General features: G+C 30.4%; 1 protein-coding gene across 2 annotated transcripts in view; it reads left to right on the plus strand.

The window, feature by feature from the left end:
* LOC127735910 (alpha-1,6-mannosyl-glycoprotein 2-beta-N-acetylglucosaminyltransferase-like) overlaps nucleotides 1–23,027 on the plus strand; it is a 50,040-nt gene that overhangs the window by 18,933 nt on the left and 8,080 nt on the right. Inside the window, exons 3-8 of one of the 2 annotated variants that reach the window (XM_052246348.1) lie at nucleotides 9,913–10,010; nucleotides 10,809–10,908; nucleotides 14,410–14,540; nucleotides 20,651–20,726; nucleotides 21,539–21,628; nucleotides 22,717–22,841. In XM_052246348.1, the coding sequence (XP_052102308.1) occupies nucleotides 9,913–10,010; nucleotides 10,809–10,908; nucleotides 14,410–14,540; nucleotides 20,651–20,726; nucleotides 21,539–21,628; nucleotides 22,717–22,841 (620 nt within the window). Of the gene's footprint in view, nucleotides 1–9,912; nucleotides 10,011–10,808; nucleotides 10,909–11,103; nucleotides 11,112–14,409; nucleotides 14,541–20,650; nucleotides 20,727–21,538; nucleotides 21,629–22,716; nucleotides 22,842–23,027 lie in introns of those variants that run through there. The other variant, XM_052246349.1, reaches the window with a different exon arrangement.

Raw genomic sequence — 23,027 nt, forward strand, 5'->3', positions numbered from 1 at the left:
GTATTGCACAATAGCAAGAAATATTCAATTGCACAGTATTGTGCAAAAGAAGATACTTCGTATAAATTGCTTATTTCTTGATCAATTTCAATGGGGTTTTATTCTTGAATTCTTGGGGTTCTTTAATATGCTGAATCTAACCGTGTATTAAGTTTTTGGATTTTGGGCCCCGTTTTTAAATTGGTCCACATTGAGGTCCAAAGGGTCCAAAATTTAACTTTGTTTGATTTCATCAAAAATTGAATTATTGGGGTTCTTTGATATGCCGAATCTAACCGTGTATTTAGATTCTTAATTTTTGGTTCCGTTTTCAAATTGGTCTACATTAAGGTCAAAAGGGTCCAAAATTAAACTTAGTTTGATTTTAACAAAAATTGAATTTTTAGGGTACTTTGATATGCTGAATCTAAACATGTATTTAGATTTTTGATTATGGGCCCAGTTTTCAAGTTGGTCCAAATCGGGGTCCAAAACTAAACTTTGTTTGATTTCAACAAAAATTGAATATATGGGGTTCTTTGATATGCTGAATCTAACCATGTATTTAGATTTTTGATTTTTGGGCCCCGTTATCAACTTTGTCCACATTGAGGTCAAAAGGGTCCAAAATTAAACTTTGTTTGATTTCATCAAAAATTGAATTCTTGGGGTTCTTTGATATGCTGAATCTAACCATGTATTTAGATTTTTTATTTGTGGACCCGCTATCAAATTGGTTCATATTGAGGTCAAAAGGGTCCAAAATTAAACTTTGTTTGATTTCATCAAAAATTGAATTATTGGGGTTCTTTGATATGCCAAATCTAACCGTGTATTTAGATTTTTAATTTTGGCTCCCGTTTTTAAATTGGTCTACATTAAGGTCCAAAGGGTCCAAAATTAAACTTAGTTTGATTTTAACAAAAATTGAATTCTTGGGGTTCTTTGATATGCTGAATCTAAACATGTGTTTAGATTTTTGATTATGGGCCCAGTTTTCAAGTTGGTCCAAGTTGGGGTCCAAAATTAAACTTTGTTTGATTTCAACAAAAATTTAATATATGGGGTTCTTTGATATGCTGAATCTAAACATGTATTTAGATTTTAGATTTTTTGCCCAGTTTTCAAGTTGGTCCAAATTGGGGTCCAAAATTAAACTTTGTTTGATTTCAACAAAAATTGAATATATGGGGTTCTTTGATATGCTGAATCTTACCATGTATTTAGATTTTTTATTTTTGGGCCCGCTATCAAATTGGTTCATATTGAGGTCAAAAGGGTCCAAAATTAAACTTTGTTTGATTTCATCAAAAATTTAATTATTGGGGTTCTTTATTATGCCAAATCTAACCGTGTTTTTAGATTTTTAATTTTGGGTCCCGTTTTTTAAATTGGTCTACATTAAGGTCCAAAGGGTCCAAAATTAAACTTAGTTTGATTTTAACAAAAATTGAATTTTTGGGGTTCTTTGATATGCTGAATCCAAACATGTGTTTAGATTTTTTATTATGGGACCAGTTTTCAAGTTGGTCCAATTTGGGGTCCAAAATTAAACTTGGTTTGATTTCAACAAAAATTGAATATATGGGTTCTTTGATATGCTGAATCTAAACATGTATTTAGATTTTAGATTTTTGGCCCAGTTTTCAAGTTGGTCCAAATTGGGGTCCAAAATTAAACTTTGTTTGATTTCAACAAAAATTGAATATATGGGGTTCTTTGATATGCTGAATCTTACCATGTATTTAGATTTTTTATTTTGTGGGCCCGCTATCAAATTGGTTCATATTGAGGTCAAAAGGGTCCAAAATTAAACTTTGTTTGATTTCATCAAAAATTAAATTATTGGGGTTCTTTGATATGCCAAATCTAACCGTGTTTTTAGATTTTTAATTTTGGGTCCCGTTTTTTAAATTGGTCTACATTAAGGTCCAAAGGGTCCAAAATTAAACTTAGTTTGATTTTAACAAAAATTGAATTCTTGGGGTACTTTGATATGCTGAATCTAAACATGTGTTTAGATTTTTGATTATGGGCCCAGTTTTCAAGTTTGTTCAAGTTGGGGTCCAAAATTAAACTTTGTTTGATTTCAACAAAAATTGAATATATGGGGTTCTTTGATATGCTGAATCTAACCATGTATTTTGATTTTGGACATTGGACCATAATAGGTAAATTAAAAAAATTGAAGTTCTTAGACCACATTCTTTCTGTGTCAGAACCTATGCTGTGTCAAATATTTAATCACAATCCAAATTCAGAGCTGTATCAAGCTTGAATGTTGTGTCCATACTTGCCCCAACTGTTCAGGGTTCGACCTCTGCGGTCGTATCAAGCTGCGCCCAGCGAAGCATTTTATTAAAAGAATATTGTGGAGTTATTCCCCAGTTAATTTCCTTTAAAAACAATTGTTCTCTTACAATTAAAAAAAAATGCCTTTTAAGTACTGGAGATGAATATTTTATTGAATTGAATGATATGACACCTTTTTAAAAAAAATTTTTAACAGGACTCCTTAAATAAAATTGTCATTGCTGGATTGCCAAAGAAAAGTATTTACTACTGAAAATGATAACTAGGCAATAGTACACCTTTCATTTGACTACAGGATGTTTACTCCTCAGTTTCAAAATAACAAGCTTTTTAAAAGACTGTTATAAATTAAATTGATAGTATATAAATAGCGGAACTTAAAAAGTAGAAAATAATGACAGGTCCATGTCCTTGTTTTTGAGATATAATCAATTGAAAATTTAGTGGGATAGACTTTTCATACACTTAACATTGGCACCTTTTTTCTTTCAAAAACTATGAAAAAATAACAAGGATTTTACAAGATTTTCAATAAATGGCTTTTTAAACTATAATGTGATAAAATTATGGAAAGAAAAGTAGGGGTTATCAGGTAAAATTCTTATGGGCACTAAATGGATAGAACTAGAGTGACACAAATTAAAAAGTAGCAAACATCGTTAAACACAGCTATCTGTCCTTTTTACTGCTGAAGCACCTCACACATTTTGAAATCTGAATGAAACACTGTCCTACAAACACATACAAATACAAATTATTATTAAATCCAGTTTTGGGTCTTCAAGTGGCATTAAAGAATAAACACAAATAAAACAAAGATAGAAAAGCAAGAGTAGTACACATGTAGGATATACATCTGAACATTTGTACTTAACCTGGATCACACAGCAAACGACAGAATTAAATTTTTGTAAAGAAACAAATCCATACATCTTACAGCAGGGTAGTGTCACTCACTTGACTGAGATGACAAAATCCAATTAAAAGATATTGATGCCACCACATTGGTGTTAGATGTATTGTGACAGTTAGAGATAACTTTTTCTCTTAAGCTTTAAAAGGGGATAGCTGTAAAGAGGATTAATGCCAAAGAAATCTAATTTTAAAGGCAACTAACTTCATTGTTGCTGCATTAAATGTCGACAGCAATAAATCTTTATTATCCTGGGATCGTGCAATATAAAGTAGAAGTTTTCACACCATTTTAAACAGAACTTCCCAAAGATGTGTGAAATTATTGATTGGGAATTAACAGAACTATGCCATATTAACCTTCTGCTAACTTAGTTTGTCTTTTGTTGGAAGTTTTCAGATTGAGAAACTTCTGACGAAAGTGAAAAATATACTGTCATGACTGTCAATGAAATTAAAAAGTTAATATCATAATTTATAACAATTTGCTTATTGAAAATGTCAGGTATTGAGGAATATATATTTGGTTACTCTATATTTATTAAGATCTCATTTCTAATTTTTCACAGAAGGACACTTTAAGTTTAAGGTATTTTTGTCATATAGCTCTTCAACTGTTTCGGTACTTATACATCCCTCGGATTACAAATGTTTGGCATTGAGCATTCCTGATGAAGGTAAATCCAGAAAAGTGCTTCGGAGGCATGAAATTATTAAACGTGTTGTTATCAATTTTTTACATCACTGGGTCGATACCTCTGCTGGTGGACTATCAGTCCCCGAGGGTTTCATCATCTCAGTAGTCAGTACTTCGGTACTGACATGATTTATAACAAACTTTTCTAAAATTGTCCGTTTATAAATTTTGAAATTATAAAGAAACTAAGGTTTCAACTCCCTCAGCCAAAGTTGACCTTAGATGAATTTGGCTATTTGTTTTAGGTATTTTTGTCATATAGCTCTTCAACTGTTTCGGTACTTATACATCCCTCGGATTTCAAATGTTTGGCATTGAGCATTCCTGATGAAGGTAAATCCAGAAAAGCGCTTCGGACGCATGAAATTATTAAACGTGTTGTTTTCAATTTTTTAAGACCTGTTAGATTATTTGTAATGTTTGTACACGGAGAAGTTAATTTGATTTCAATTTCAGTTAAAAAATAACTGAATTTTTAAAGCATATATATGTTAATATGTTTTTTATGACTTGAAATCTTTTAGTTCTTACAGATGATTTACACATATATAATTACAAGTGTTTATAGCTTTAGGCTTTTGTTACACAATGCTCTTATTAATGTTCTTATTCGATGTAATCAACTGTAAACCTTAAGTAATATTTAAATTCTCAGAGACAATTTAAACTATTTTTCCTTTTTATTTTTAAGATGTAGTAAAAATATTTGGTTAAATTGAACCTACTTTAAACTAAAACATGATGCATTTATGTGTAATAAGTATTTCATGTACTTTTAAAGCTATATCAAAGTAAAATAGTTTGTAAATATACATGACATACAGGCATGACATGAAATAAATGATCAATGACCACAACTATTCAACTTTATAAAATTGGTGTACCTCATATTTAACTCTTATTCAGGTTATAATGTGGTGTTATAGACATTTTTGTTACAATACAAGATAAATTGTCTTTCTCAGACTGATTAGAGGAAAACTGGTTAACTCAGACTCAGGTGATAGACAAATTGTTTAACTGAGGCTATGGCATCAGATTTAACAGCCCATTCTGACTGGGCCTGGCTGCAAAAATATAAATTCAGCACAACCAAACAGATCCCCACATTAGCAAAGGTTTAATAAATTGTCATCTGAAGAAGACCAAAGTGACCATATTTCAAACCCAAGTAACCTTTGGGGTTACTCATCTTGAAGAATCACTATTGATTACCCTGTTTTGAATACAATTGTTTCCTGATGGTGTAGTCATATTGTCTTCTACAGTGTTTTCTACAAATAATTGACTCACCAACATTATCAATCTGTAAGATAAATGTAATCAATAGCAAGTGACTAATTTTTAATCCAATTCATATTGTTTAGAAATTATTTACTGGTATTGTAATCGAATATGTTTGATATATTAAACATGTTAAATTACAGGTATAATTATAGGAAATATGACTTATATTTTCTTATTACACTATTATATATATCATGTATATACTGAGTACATGTTCATGTATATAATAGTGTAAAAAAAAGATACAAGTTGTATTTTATATGGATTTGTTCCAATTGACTTAAATTTGTCCAAAGTACATCCTTAGATATAATTACGTTCTGCTTTGCTTCAAAATACCAGTAGAGGTTTTATAAGTAAAAGGAGATAAAGGGTATTTCCAAATAAGACAGCTAAGCCCCAACACAAAAAACAACAACCAAAAGACATCTTGAGCAAGTTGAGATAAACTTACAGTCTTCAACAAAAGACAAGTGAATGTGCTGCACACAACTTGTATTTTTACGGGGTTCTCACTGAGGCCAGTCCTGGACTCACAGGAAAATCTGTTTGGACTCATCAATAAGGTTAAGATGTACATTATAAGGAAACTTGGTCCAATGTTTTTATACGACCACAAAAAAAATTTGGGGTCATATATTGCTATCATGTCATCGTCAGCATTTTTCTAGTTTCAGGACAATAACTTGTGTATAAGTATTTTGATTGCTCTGAAATTGTACCACAAGGTTCAATACCATAAGTAGAAGGTTAGGATTCATTTTGGGGGTAATTGCCCAAACCGTTCAGGAATTAGGGGTCAAAAAGGGTCTAAAACAAGCATTTTTCTAGTTTTAAGACAATTACTTGTGGTTAACCATATGGATTTCTCTTAAATATTACCACATTTTACAAAAAGAAAATTTCTTCAAAAGTTACTTTTTTTTGAAAGGGGGGTGGAGGGGGGTTAAAAAAAATTTTTTTGGGGTAGGGCAATTTTTTTCCTTAAGATTTAAGAAATTAAAAAGAAATTTTCTTCAAATATCATTTTTTTTCCCTCAAGATTTAAGAAATTGTCAATTTTCCAAAGAAAAATTGGGGGTCACAATTTATTTTGCTAATTCTTTGTATATAGTCTGAAAACAGATTTACCAATTATTGCGCAACAGCACAGTGTATTGCACAACAGCAAGAAATCTTCAATTGAATATAAATTCAAATCATATGACCAATTTCAAGTTCTTTGACTACATTTATTCTGTGTCTTACACCTACATGTATAATGTGTCAAATATTTATTGCGAACCCAATGAAAGTTTTCCACAGTGCCATCTCTATCTTGACCAGGTATTTAAACTTTTGCAAGTTCACCTGTCCTATTGAATAGATACAATAGCTATTGTTCTCTGTGTAGTTTATTCTCTGGGACCTTTAAATTTCTTCTAAGAGAAATCTATCATTCATTGATTAAATTACCTGAGTAAAAAAAATTTCTTATATATAGACAAAAATACTGTTTTTATACTCATTAACTGCGTGTGATGATGTAGTTATTCAATATTATTAATATATTTTCATTCAGTTTAATATAAACATTGATTCAATCATAAAAATTTGATTTCTGACAAAACTTTCAACATTGTTCCTTTTAAAAAAAAATTTGTTTGACATGAATAAGAACTTGAAAATAATGATGTTTCAAATTAAGATCTTCTTAAATGTATTCTATAACTAAACAAAAAAAAATCAAATTTCAATAGGAACATTGATAAAACTTTTGTTAGAAATCAACTTTTTATGATTGAATCAATTTTAATATTAAACTGAATGAAAATATATTATAAATATTGAATAAATACATCAGCACACGCAATTAATGAGTATAAAAAAAGTATTTTTGTCTATATATAAGAATTTTTTTTTACACAGGTAATTTAATCAATGAATGATAGATTTCTCTTAGAAGAAATTTAAAGGTCCCAGTGAATAAACTACACAGAGAAAAATAGCTATTGTATTCATTCAATAGGACAGGTGAACTTGCAAAAGTTTAAATACCTGGTCAAGATAGAGATGGCACTGTGGAAAACTTTCATTGGGTTCGCAATAATTACAATCCAAATTCAGACCTGTATCAAGCTTGAATATTGTGTCCATTTTTGCCCCAACTGTTCAGGGTTGGACCTCTGCAGTCGTATCCAGCTGCATTTGGCGAAGCAGTTTATAACTGTATGTGTTCCAGAAAAGTTTTATTTGATTTATGGGGATCAGATCTTGCATGTCTTGAGAGTTATAAGCATGTTACAACATTGTACAATGGCATCATTGGTTATGATGTTTATGTCCTGAAGCAAATTGCAATGCACATGTGTTTATAAAATGATTGTAAATGGATTTGAAAATTATTGATAATTAATAAATAATTAGGAAATGAAAATGTATGATACAAGTATTATTATTAGATTGAAATGATAGTCATTACAGTGTTCGTTAATAATTCAAAATTATTTGAAATAATTGACAGCAGTGTAAGATTAAAGTAGGTAAATGGAATATTTAATTGTTTTTAGTAGAAGTCTGGGTTATTTTGATACTTGAGCATTGTAAATTACAAATTGTTTTGTTCTGAACTGCACCCAGATGTCCAAATTTTCCTTTTTGTTTCAGGTACTTTCTCTTATGATTCCTTCAAGTTATTGGATTTTGTTTTAGAATAATAAGAAATCCAAAATACTACCGTATTCCTGTGTGTGTGTAGTATGCATTTGTGTATAATACCCTTTCATACCCCAAAAAATCTTGAAAAATAGTCTAGTTCACTGTAAAAAGGCTCTGATAGGGAAGTTATAAACCATGTATTTAATCTTCTTTATAGTCTATCAAAAGGTAGAAATAATATATAAGATTGTTTGTTCAATTGAATCTTTTTTTAATATTTTGTGGAATTAATTCTTAAAGTCTTAAACAAGGAAAAGATAGAGCTTTTATCAGTTATTTATTTTTATTGAGGTATTTTTGTATTTCTAGCTTGTATTTTTTATGCCGCTGTCACAAAAAAGCACATTCAGGTGTTACAGCTTACTTTTGGGTTATAGACAGGACAAAAACATCCCAACAACAATATTCAATAATTCATCGAGGATCTATGAGTTTCAATGACTGCGAAGAGTAAATATAAAGCACTTCTAAACAATTTAAATTACAAATATGCATATATTATGAATTTATTTTGCATTCAGGGCTTTAAGTAAACTATGTATACTACATGTACTGTAAACTGTGAATTTATGCTGAGTCATCATAATTAAGGCCTAGGATCTTCTGAATCTTCATGAAATATTTATAAAACTTTATATTTGAGTTAATTTCATTAAAATCTCTGAGATAAACCAGATTTGTTGAAATTCTATATGTTCTCTTTTTTCACCCAATATAGGTTGTACTTGTGTAAATATAGACAATGCAATTTCCCATAGGAACTCCCTTTGCGGCTAAAACTGTGTCACTTTTACTATGAAGTTTCGTAAAAAATTATATCCTAGAATGGAAAGTTGATATGCACTACTATTTTCATATAAAACATAGGGCTGTGCAGTAATTTTCAACATTTATATGTCCCGAACTTCTAAGAGTTTAAACCTATACTAAAATTCTGTACTACCCCTACCTTCACTTTGGGTTTTCCTCAGAATTCAATTTTTGCCACTACCATGTGTTTTTATACTGGTAACATTCCAAAGTTATGTCTCTATGAGATGAAACATAGAGATCATATCTGGGAAACAATATGTAAACAAAACAAAATATCTATGAATATTATATATCTCCCCAAAAGAGGTGTGGCTTGTGAAACAGCTGTATTACTATTTACAAAGTGCAACCTATAGTAAGATTAGTAATTAAATAAAGATATACAGTGATTAATTGTTGGTTGGATTATGTCCAGTAGCTAGTATGTTATGCATACATGTACATGTATTCAATAGAAAATGAAATACATAATAGATTTAGTCATTAACTTTATATTCTCACTAATTTAATATTGAAAAAAATTGTATGCAGTGGTCAATTTAGCTTAAATACCCAGTATATTAAAATGAAAAAGATCATGATCAGAATTTTTTTTTCATTTTCATGACTTTTTTTGTATTACTGTCATGACTGCAGAAACAGCAGATTTGCTGGTTTTTATTATTTCACAGTTTGATTTAATATTGTGATTTAATATTTAGTGATTTTATAATGTAGTTTATGTGAAGTGTAATACTACTGCAGTTTGAGAATGCCATCATTAAATGATTTTTTATATGCCTGTGTAGGTGACATGATAATTAACAGGGAAAATTAATACAACAGGAAATCTTATACTTTTACAGAGATTTCCGGATAAAAATCATAGATTTTGTACTGAAATCCTGTCATTTTAATGGATAATACTTGATGTGGAATATAGTTGATTATTATCAGATGTAAATATATGGATTTAGTTTAAAATATCCTTATTAATACATGTCTGTATCCAGAAGCTATATATATATATGTATGTAGGGGTCCTGGTTTATATTTTATTCAGTACAAGTGTCAAGATGTTTTTCTAAGGCTAATACTAGTTAATACTTATAGTGTTGCAGACAAATGTCCACAATGTATAATATTTATCTTGTATGATACAATGATTATGTCAACAGTTTGTGTAACATTTAAGTTTGTGAACTGGAATGAAACAATTAGTTTTTTTTTTTCAGGTAATGCAGATTTTTTTCCCTGTCTCAGCTCAACTTCATCCCAAAGAGTTCCCTGGTGAACACCCCAATGATTGTCCCCGTAATGTCAAAAAAGATCAGTAAGATATCACTTAGAAAACTTATTACTTGGTGCACATGAAGCTTTATTTTAATATTAGTAGTCATTGACCTAAGAAAAGCAAAGCAACTAATACATTAACATCTGGGTAGGTGTGTTACATATAATTTACACTGAAAGTTCTATACAAATGTCTAATAAGTAGATATTAAGTGTTTGTATATAATTTAAAATGTAATTTGTGGAACATTAGCGTTTGGCATAACAAACGTTTTTAGATCTTAATACCCTTGATACATTATGTTTTATTAATGTCCTGAGCAACTGCAGTTTTAAAAACATTTTGTACCATAAAGAAGTTCAAGATACCAAGGGTGGAAGTAAAACTACCAGTCAAAGAAACAAATAACGCCATGGCATAATAAAAAAACCAAATGTCCACAAAACTCATAACAGAAACGATTGAAAGACATGACCTCACACAAACATGACAAACTAAGGGTGAATTTTGGTGCTTGATAGGGTTACTTATAATGCAGTTCTTACTCCACTAGTATAGTACTAGAGGCACCAGTTCTATTGCTCAGTTTAAAATTGTATTCAGTGATGTCATAGAGAAGGCAAAGTGGAAAGGATTGTGACTATGATAAGTAAAACAGTACTAAAACAGTTCTTGTTAATGCTGTCGTTTACATGAAGCCTTTTATATAGACCATGATTATTATTTGGAGTGAACAATGTTCGTTTGTTAGAATTATCCTTGTTTGTTAATTGATATATATATAAATGTTTAAGTTTATAGCTTATTACGGTAATGATATTTGCTATTTTATTTTAGAGCTTTAAAAATAAAATGTAACAATGCAAACCATCCAGACAAGTATGGTCATTACAGAGAAGCCAAATACTGCCAAACAAAACACCATTGGTTCTGGAAAGTAAGTTCATAGTTCATACACTGCCAAGCAAAACATCATTGGTTCTGTAAAGTAATTCATAGTTCATACACTACCAAGCAAAACATCATTGGTTCTGGAAAGTAAGTTCATAGTTCATACACTGCCAAGCAAAACATTATTGGGTCTGGAAAGTAAGTTCATAGTTCATACACTGCCAAGCAAAACATTATTGGTTCTGGAAAGTAAGTTCATAGTTCATACACTGCTAAGCAAAACATCATTGGTTTCCTGAAAGTAAGTACATAGTTCATACACTGCCAAGCAAAACATGATTAGTTCATAGTTCATACACTGCCAAGCAAAACATCATTGGTTCTAGAAAGTTAGTTCTTAGTTCATACACAAATTTAATAATACTTTTAGATATTTGGATGATATTTTGGCTCTCAATAATGACGACTTCAGTATGTATACTAAAGAAATTTATCCTGTTGAACTTACTTTAAATAAAGCTAATACTAACAATGACCACTGCCCTTTCCTCGATCTTGATATCTATATCATTAATGGAAAGCTTAATACTAAAATATATGATAAAAGAGATGATTTTTCATTTCCTATCGTTAATTATCCATTTTTAGATGGTGACGTTCCCTTGTCACCATCTTACGGTGTTTATATATCTCAACTTGTACGATTCGCTCATGTATGTAACAATGTTTTAGATTTTAACGAGAGAAATTTATGTATTACTGAAAAATTATTACACCAGGGTATTCGATATCACAAACTAGTCAAAACATTTACTAAATTTTATCATCGGTATAAGGACATCATTCGTAAATATAGCTCAACATGCAGACTTCTTATACGTTCAGGTATTTCACATCCAATTTTTTATGGAAATATTCTTTATAAAGCACAAAAATGTCAGTATTCACCTCTGAAGATAACAAAACCTTTAAATAGACTTATTAAGAAGGGATATAGTTACGATACTGTTGTCAGGTCATTAAAGATTGCATATTTTGGCGTTAATATTGATTCACTTATAGGGTCTTTGCATCGGCACTAAACACATTTATTTAAAAACCAGTTGTTGGCATGACACGGGTTATGTTCTTCTCATATATGTTATGATGGTATGATACTAAACCCCTAACGGGAAGGATTGTGCCTGATATTCTTATGAGGAAGACATAATCTTTCAATCAGTTTAATTGAAGTCTGGAGCTGGCATGTCAGTTAACTGCTAGTAGTCTGTTGTTATTGATGTATTATTGTCATTTTGTTTATTTTCTTTGGTTACATCTTCTGACATCAGACTCGGACTTCTCTTGAACTGAATTTTAATGTGCGTATTGTTATGCGTTTACTTTTCTACATTGGCTAGAGGTATAGGGGGAGGGTTGAGATCTCATAAACATGTTTAACCCCGCCGCATTTTTGCGCCTGTCCCAAGTCAGGAGCCTCTAGCCTTTGTTAGTCTTGTATTATTTTTAATTTTAGTTTCTTGTGTACAATTTGGAGTTTAGTATGGCGTTCATTATCACTGAACTAGTATATATATTTGTTTAGGGGCCAGCTGAAGGACGCCTCCGGGTGCTGGAATTTCTCGCTGCATTGAAGACCTGTTGGTGACCTTCTGCTGTTGTCTGTTCTATGGTCGGGTTGTTGTCTCTTTGACACATTCCCCATTTCCATTCTCAATTTTACTGCCAAAAAAAACCATCATATGTTCTAGATGGTTTGTCTATCATGGTTATAGTCAATATTAATTTTGGATTTTGGTAACGTATTTTACCTCAAAACACAGCAATTATCATTAAATATGAATAGGACTGTCCTGAATTTTCTGTGAATTCTTCAACTTGTAACATTGTTGACTTTTTGTAACATTTAGATGAATAATAGCAATCTAAGGAGATTCTAATGAAGAAATTGGTTGTGAAGTTCAGTTGGTTGAATAGTGTTGGAGTGTTTTTGCAAGAGAGGTGTTATGTCTTAGTAAAATGTGTGCTTGTTTAAGTCTACAGAATTATCTTAATTTGTTTGGGTATTGTAATGTTTGTTATGTCTGTTAGCATCAGATTAAAAAAATACCTTTTTATTTTGATCAAATATTGACTATGAATTATATTATATCATAATCAAAGTTATCTGTTTCAGTGTTCTAGCTAGGAAATAAGTGCATTTTCTTGTCTGAAAAGATTCAACTTGATCATGTCTATATACCAGAAATTGAATTAGTTGAAAACATTAATTTTCACTAGATTAATGATATTTGAGGGTTATAAAAAGCTTTCTCCAGTAATTGAAGTGATTTATTTGGCATTTAAAAGTATTTATTTTCCTTCAGAAAACTAATAAGGGGCAGAGGGGAGACCAGAAAGAGGCCATATGCCTTTCTAGACGGACACTTTTTTTAACAACTGTCAAATTTGATATTATAAAATTCATTTAAAATGAGATGAACTTAATGACATTTTTTAGTTGATATATCTCAGTTATACATACAAATACTGATAGAATATCAATAGATAAAAAAAAAAACAGATACATTTATACAGTTTAATAGTTCAAGATGTTATTTTTAAATCAATGCAAACTTCTTGTACCGTAAGTCAAGCAGTAAAAGATGTAATATAACAGCTTTTCATGTAAGGTTTTAAAAAATCAATCAGTTATATTAAATTGCTCAAAATTTTATTGATTGTGTGAGTTTGTGATCTTAACAATGAAACAGAAATAATAAAAACACTTTGTATTTATAAAGAGAGATGGGGAATATATGTCAGTAAGACAGAAACTCAATGTCATAAAATAGTCAATAGATATCTAGAAGTTACCTTGCAATCTTCAACAGTCTGAGTCTTGGTGACAGGCACGTCAGCAAGGGCTTGTAAAATTTCTGTCGGTCCTGTTAGACCTAAAGAATCTATTCAAAATTTTCAAAGGTATTCCTCATTCTTAGCCTTAAGATAGATGGAAAGAATTAGTTCTAAAACAACTCTGTCAATTTCTATGTGTAAGTCAAGATATTCGATGCTAACCTGACCTTATACCAATATTCTTCACTTAGATTTCACTTTGCATGTTAAGGGTAGTTAATATATCAACAGTGTGATTATGGCAAACTGAGTTAAGGTTTGGTTATAGATAGGATACAGCAAGGGTTAAGAATAGGCCTTAGAGAGGATGCAAAAAGACGGGCATACTTTTTATAAATAAACAAACTAAAGTACCAGAAAACATGAAATATTAATATGAATGATGATTAATAGATTCAGAACATATTCAGATTTCTACCTGCCTGTAATTGACAAACCACTTGAAATGAGTAATCTGTATAAAAATAAGATGATGTGGTATGATTGCCAATGAGATAACTCTCCGCCAGATACCAAATGACTTAGAAGTTTAATTTCAGACATAATAATACTTTGTATGCTCAGTTGTTCCATATGAACATAGCTCAATAGAAATCTATAGAGGCTTGATAATATGTATGTGTTTACAATGATATAATTATTTTTGCAGTTATTCCACGTGTTTGACCAGCTGACCGTGATGAAGAATTACACAGGTCTGGTGTTATTGTTGGAGGAAGATTATTATGTAGCGCCAGACGTTATAACTATATTACAGATGATGAATCATTTAAAGAAAAAGTAAGAATAAAATCTGGATTATATTGTAGAATCTGAATGGGAAAAAAGAGATATAGGGTATATATTAGTGAGAAAGTCATCCTACAGCACATGGAAACTTAATCCAACAAAACCAAGAAATCACCAAAATGGCCTATACCAAAGCAGTAGGTCACTCTAAATAGTAAGCATTAAGCAAAACTTCTAAAGATGCTGACTTTAAAAAGCAACTAAAGATTTGAATTCTATAAATTGATACACAAAAATTTATTGCCATTTCAAGCTACTCATAAGTCAACATCATTGACTTTGCATAGGAAAATAGCAATAAACAGATTATCTATTGGGTCTTTCAACTTCTAAACGTTTCTCATCTACATCTCATTTTAAGATTATTGCCTTTTAAATCAGATTGTTGCCAATAAACTCCATCTCGTTTTAAAAACCATAGATAATCTATGAATTTAAATAAATTCATCTTAGATACCAGGATTAAAATTTTGTAGGCCAGACTCGCGTTTCATCTACAAAAGACTCATCAGTAACACTTGAATCAAAAATTTAAAAAAAAAGCAAAATAAAGTACAAAGTTGAAGAGCATTGAGGAACAAAAATTCTGAAAGGTTTTGCCAAATAAGCTAAGGTAATCTATTCCTGGGATAGAAAAATCCTTAATGTTTCTAAAAAAGTTTTGTAAACAGTAAATTTATAATTATGACCATATCAATGATAATTCATGTCAACATTGAAGTGCTGACTACAGGGCTGGTGATTAAAGTGAGAAAACTACTGACAAGCCTGTACACCATGTTGACTTGGAACAGTCACATTAACTTGCTATTTTCTATTCTTTTCTGAACAGTTTCATGATAAAGATAAAATCCACATCCCTACACCTTCAATAAAATAACAAATATCAGTTCTTCCAACTTTTAATAATGCAAATGCGTGAGATTTGGCCAAAATCGTAAAGATCAAAGAGAAAAAACAATAGATCAAAGGAAAATGCCGCCAAATAAGCATGAAAATGCGTGAGTCTCACGCTAAATGCGTGAGACTTGGCAGCCCTGAAATAAATGATACAAGATTGCAATTCTTAAAAAAAAAAAAAAATAAACAAAATAGCTTTTTGATATATTTTGTTCTTTTGATGAAGACTTTGAAAAAAAAATACAGAATGATATATCTTTAGTTAACTAACATATAGTGTAATGCTAAAACACACTCCTTAGTACTGTTATATATAAGTGGGTCACCAACCCATATAGAATAATTGCTTTTAAACTGAAATATTTGAACAGGTTACAGTGGTACATGTGATATTGTCATTTCTTAGACACTACAAACGTTCCATAAAAATAATGAATTATTGTTTTCCATTAATGTTACAGAGATAAGTGAGTATTTGATTGTACAAATTCATATTTAAAAAAAATAATTTTCTCAGCAATATTGTTTTCACTTCTATAGCTGTCTTATAAAAATAACTTTAAAACTCCTTGACTATCTTCTGACTTGTATACTATTGCTTAATATTTGTGTTATTCTGACAAAACCCTTATTTTCTTATTTCTTACCTATTAAGATTCAGCAGCTATTTTCACAATAAATCTTAAACTCAAGTATATTCTGAAGTCGTCAACATTTCCTATAACTTACTGTCAATTTTAATCCTTAGATTTTTTTTTGGTGAAAAGAGTTGCAGTCTGTCCTTTATAATAAATATTCATGAATCAGTAAGAGAGATATGTTATATAAATGTACATGTAAAACGCTGATTTCTCTAATGGCATATCAGTATGGTCAGAATTAAATCTCAGTAAGATTTTCTCTTATGCACTTAATTTCTAACAATAAGACTTCTGTCCACTTGTTTTTCTAACTAACATCACTGTTGTTATCAAGTTGAGGTAAAAACACAGATTTAATGTTTTAGCCTATATATTATTATTTATTATTTTATTGCGAAGGAAATTAAACTTTTCCCCAGAATCAGTTGCAAAGGGAACTGTCCCATTGAATAAATACAGTATTGGTACATTTGTTTTCATCTCTGGGAGTTTATTATGCCCCCACCATAGCTGAGGGGTCATTAAGTTTTACCCTTGTCTGTCTGTACGTTCGTACGTCCGTACGTCCCAAAATTGGCTTCTGTTCTCTAACTTGAGTTTGCCTCAACCAAATGTAATGAAACTTATACACAATGCTAATTACCACAAAACACAGATCAAGTTTGAATTTTGGTGGCATCACTTTAACTGTTCTAGAGTTATGCCCCTTTATAAATGGAAAAATTACAAAATGTTTAGTTTCTGTTCTCTAACTTAAGTTTGCCTCAACGAAAATGTTATAAAACTTATTCACAATGCTTATTACCACAAAACACAGATCAAGTTTGAATTTTGGTAGGGTCACTTTAACCGTTCTAGAATTATGCCCCTTTATAAATGGAAAAATTACAAAATTTTTAGTTTCTGTTCTCTAACTTAAGTTTGCCTCAACGAAATGTTATAAAACTTATTCACAATGCTTATTACCACAAAACACAGATCAAGTTTGAATTTTGGTGTGGTTACTCTAACCATTCTCGAGTTATGCCCCTTTATAAATGATAAAAAATGCAAAATTTTTAGTTTCTGTTCTCTAACTTAAGTTTGCCTCAACCAAATGTTATGAAACTTAAATACAATGCTTTTTACCGCCAAATACAGATCAAGTTTGAATTTTGGTAGCATCACTCTAACCGTTCTAGAGTTATTCCCCTTTATAAATGGAAAAATGTCAAAATTTTTGGTTTCCGTTCTCTAACTTAAGTTTACCTCAACCAAATGTTATGAAACTTATACGCAATGCTTATTACCACAAAAAACAGATCAAGATTGAATTTGGATATCGCCACTCTAACCGTTCTAGAGTTATTCCCCTTCATAAATTTTTAGTTCATGTTCTCTAACTTAAGTTTGCCTCAACCAAATTTTATGAAACATATACACAATGCTTATTACCACAAAATAAAGATCAAGTTTGAATTTTGGTGGGGTCACTTTAACCATTCTCGAGTTATGCCCCATTATAAATGATAAAAAATGCAAAATTTTTAGTTTCCGTTCTTTAACTTAAGTTGCCTCAACCAAATGTTATGAAACTTATACACAATGCTCTTTACCACAAAACTAAGATCCAGTTGGATTTTGGTAGCGTCACTTTAATCATTATCGAGTTGTATGCCCCTTTATAAATCGAAAAATTGCAAAATGTTTAGTTTCCGTACTGTAACTTAAGTTTGCCCCAACCAAACATTATGAAACCTATACACAATACTTATTACCTTAAAACTCAGATCAAGTACAAATTGGGTAGCGTCACTTTTATCGTTCTTGAGTTATGTCCCTTTATAATGTTGTATGCAAGCGGGGGAATCATCTGTGTCCATGGGGACACATTCTCCGTTAATTTTTTTTTTGTAGTCAAATTAATCAATGGATGATTGGTTTTTCAAGGAGAAATTTAAAGTTCCCATTCAATGAATTCCACAAAGAACAAAAGCTATTGTATTTTTTCAATGGGACAGTTCAATTTGCAAAATATGAAATGGTCAGGTTAAAACCAACAGAATCTTGGGAAAGGTTTTATTTCCTTCGCAATAAAAGTAATAATGATATTATCCTGGAAAAATATTAACATCACTATTTTTAACACTTTGAGATTTAAACCTTGTGTAATGTTTAAGCTTATTTGAGTTGAAAAAAGAATGATCTTGTAAATATTTGCAAATTACATTTCAAAAAAAATTAAGAAATTACAGTAATAGAAGTATTAATGAAATGTCTAGTTATACATTGTAATGGGAAAATTTACCTCAAGGAACTGACTTCGAACAAAGCTAATATTAACCGGAATTATTGTCCTTTTCTTGATCTTTTTTTTGTTGCCCCCTTCTTACAGTGTGGTTTGCTATTCTCGTGACTTTTAGATTTCCATTAAGATTATCTATATATGACTGATGAATTATTTAGTCAGGGTTTTCCTTTATACCTCGAATTACTGAAAACCTTTACTAAATTCTTTCAAAGATACAAAGATTTTGTGTAAGTTTAGCTGAACCTATAGAAATCTTATAAGAAATGTGATATCACATCCTGAAGTTTCTGGTGATGTTTATAGAGCTTCTAAATTAAGATACTATCCAGATAAACTATTGTCGTCAAGGCTATGACAACATTTATGTTCAGTCTGTGGTTAAAGTTTTTTAAGTCAACAATAACTTTGTCAAACCTTTATGGAATTTTATAAAATTTGGACAGAAGCTTGATAATGACCAAAAACCAGTATCCAGAGCAAAATTTTGAAAATATTTTTTTATTTTTATTTTTCCATATTTTACTGATAAATGGACTTAGTTACTGTGTTTTTTTTTACAGTTAACAAGTAGATACAGTCTGGTGTTAAAGTTTGTTACACATCAATTACTTTGTCAAACCTGCATAGAATTTTATGAATATTATGAAACTTTGGCAGCTTTTATAAGATTTAGAGATAATGTCTGAAGCAAACTTTTTTTTTCCTTTTTTGGTATTTTTCTGATAGATTGAATTTTTTTGACATGATACATTTGTAAACTTTCATGGATTGTTATGAGACATGGACAGAAGCTAATCTTCAAGACCAAGAAATAGCATCTAAAGAAAAAGTTTTAAATTCTGTATATTGCTGATAAATGGACTCACTTTTTAAGTCAGCATTACACTTTAACTCTGACAGCAGCAATAGCAGGCGAGACACAGGGTTCTGTAGAACTCCTTACAATTTTTTTATTGAGAAAAAACTCCTTGTTAAAGGTTATCAATTAAATATTGTAGCAAGATTAGTGATATTTCCATGCTTTACATCTCTTATATTTAGCGAAATACTGTTTCACAAAACACTGGCCATTATATAATTCTTAAAGTCATGTTCCTCAGCAGATGGGTTACCATTTCATGGTTGACTTGAGTTATATTTCACACTTGGATCTGTGTCTTTCCTACACATCTTCTAGCTTACTGTGGATTCATTATTATTTGTTGGATACCAAATTTTGTGAAATTCGTTGGTAAGCGGAACCAGGAATTTAAATGTTCAATGAATTACAAATGTTCAATAAACACGATGGAGACTTTGGCTAAAGGACGAAATCAAATTTCCAAGAAAATGCAAAAATAAATGAGTCCACAGTATAAAGTGTTGGGGTATGTGCTTATCATAGTAAGGTACTATTTATTTGCTTGTAGAATAATTTTAGGGTTAAACTTTTAATCAGTTAATAGTTGATGATAGTGAGAGGGTCATGCAACTATTACAAAAAAAAATACAATTAGATAAACATGAGAAGGTGCTCTCTGATTTGTGTTTCCTTATCTTTATGTATTAAGTGACTGTCCTGTCATGTATAGTAATGAAATGAAATCAACACAAAATATTTCATTAACACTTATTAACAAAATTATTTAGCCTCTGTAGGCAATATCATATCCATAACATAATGAAATGGGTTTATACATGTATAAACTTTTTGGTTGCCATGACATTTACCAATGAAAAAAGACTGATTATATAACTTTGAAATGATTAAGAAATGTCTGACACAGTACATCTAATGTTTCCATATAGTTCTAATCATTTCTGATAGTCCCCTTATTCATGTTGTTTTATCCTGCCTTTAATTTAACAATGTAAACATGTATATTTTGAACTAAAAATGGTATTGTTACTCTGCCATATTGTTGTTTGTTTAGTAAAACATTAAATGTTTGTTGTTTGCTTTCTGTCCAGTGTTTTGTATATATATATGCTACAATGTATGTTAATACAATATATGATTTGCATAATTAGGAATCTCTTACTGTAGTTGGTTACAGGCAACTTTTAAGGTGCTTTTTTTGTGGCAAGTTATATTTTGATAGACAGTTTTTACTATAGTGCTTTCTAAATGAATGTAAACAACATCACATAACACACTCAAAAGAATTACTTACAATTGAGGGTTGAAGAAAAAATGAAATTTAAAGAAACGTCATATGTTAATAATTTTTGACCAACTCCAAATATCTAATTATGCTCTGTAGCTTATGTATTGTTGTTTACTGTTTCAGAGATTGTAAAGACTGTAGAATGCTTACTGCAGGAAACTACGACAAAACACAAAGTTATTCAATAAATTCTGGAAAGGTAAGATTTACATGAACATATTTAAATGGTGAACACACACACACACAATATCCCAGATCTCAACAGAAGACCCAAACTTTCAATACAAGTAGGAAAGGAAAAAAGGGATTATAATTGCATACGTGAAAATTTTAAAAACAAATACATATGAATAAAGATGTTTGGGGTATAGACATCAATTAGATCGCCACCATACACAAATGACCACAAAAGACGTCTAGAGGAAGTCAAGAAATATTGAGTTCATAATAACTGCCTAAATATTGTAATTCAATGAATTTTTTTCATTGTTTTTCATTAAAAAGACTAGCCAGTTGCCAGCTTGTGTGTATTTTTGAGTTTTTGCTTTACTAATTTATATATTTATAGTTGAGCAATACACATGACGGTTTAAGCCAGCTTTCTCATTTAAAAAATCTGTGAGATATTACACAATAATGATAACTTAATTTACTAACTCAGGCACCCTGCATATACAATATTTGGCAAACAGAACAAAAGAAATGATGAAACACAAAATTTAATGAGAATGACAAATACTAACTGGTTAGATATGTTAGAAATTCTACCTAGACAATAGTCCAGTAATATATGATTTTAATCTGATATTTAGACCAGAAAATGAAGAGAACGTTTTTAATAGTAAAGAGTATTATTTTGCCCCTACTTAAGTTACATTGTTTTTACAGGACCATATGTAAAGAAAATTCATTGTACACTGCCAAATTAGCAAAACATTGTCTCCAATCAGAAGAATGAAACTTGAAATAATGGACTACAAAGAAATGTAATTGATATCATTCCTTTTGTAGGTTGAACTGGGGCATTGGATATCATCAAGACATAATATGGGGATGGCATTTAATAGAGATCTGTGGAAGGATATTAAAAAATGTACTTCAGTAAGTCATTCAACATATAAAAAAGATTTTAGGAGAAGATGATATATTTATACCCTACTTGGATTTGTCAGCAGGATATACAGGGTGTATCCTCGGTCTGTCAACAGGGCAAATACAGTTTCCATTTGTGGAAAAGTCTTTTATGTTTGTCAGTTTATTCAGGTTACAATGTAGGTATAAGGCAGTTTTATGTAGAGCACTTCTAATGTTAGACCTTCACTAGAGGTGACACAATATTGATGGAGATGATTTGATCATGATTCAGTCATGAATATTTGGGAATAGTAAGGGTTTCAAGCCATCTCCTAAACTATTCCATCAGTTAAAGGATTTTCCTCTTTTCAAGACTGACTCATTTTGTGCTTAACACTAAGGAACAGCTGAAATTCTTCAGACTAATGTGATTTGAACAGTAAAATGAATGTACAGATTGGTTTTAAACTATCCAGCGTGCAATTTTCTGAATTTTGTATGTTTGATAATTCCCTTTTTTCTTGCATTTACTTTCAAATCATTGGCAGTCCAAAAATTCCGTATTTTGTAATATCTATATTAAGTGTTCATAAATAAAATTTTGAGGTTGCATGAATAGATTTCTTGGTTGAGTTTCAGTTTTAAGTTTGTTTATTAAAAATATATTATCAGAATGGCAACGTCACCCTAAAAGACATTACAATATAAACAATCCAGTTTATATTTCAACATGAAATCGTGACCTCAATTTGATGGTTTAAGTTTGACATGAAGTTGGTGTAGTAACAATTTGAATCTTCGTCAAATAATTTGTAGGATAATGCTCAAACCTTGAATGAATGGTTTAGTCATTACCTAAATATGTCCACTGCAGAAATTCCTAATGATAACATTTTTTAATATTTCATTTATAGTTTAGTATAATGAAATATTCAAAATTACATGGAAAAATATAGCTAAGTCGCTTATGCCCCTTTAATTTATTAGCTTAGACATTGTGATTGATTGTAACTTTAACTGTTACACAATCACAGACAACTCAGAGTGTTGATTTTACTTCTGTTTAAAAGATTTATATATATATATATGGTGTTGAATTGTTGATTATTTTTCAGGAGTTTTGTAACTTTGACGATTACAACTGGGATTGGACATTACAACATTTAAGTATGAAGTGTATCCCAGATAAAGTCAAAGTTATGAAGATGAAGGCAACCAGAGTCTTTCATATCGGGGAATGGTAATTATAACTGGCTTATTATTGATCAAATGTTATTATTTTGTTTTAAATTATTTTGATAACTGAACAATTTATGTCAATATATATTTATCGGATTGTTATTGTTTAAACATGTTTGAAAAGCTCTAGTCAACAATAAATATCAAATGAAGAGAAAAGATGGAATAAGCTCAGTATGACAACTAA

Source organism: Mytilus californianus, unplaced genomic scaffold (genome assembly GCF_021869535.1).
Source record: "Mytilus californianus isolate M0D057914Y unplaced genomic scaffold, xbMytCali1.0.p SCAF_3, whole genome shotgun sequence".
Taxonomy (NCBI): Eukaryota; Metazoa; Mollusca; class Bivalvia; order Mytilida; family Mytilidae; genus Mytilus; species Mytilus californianus.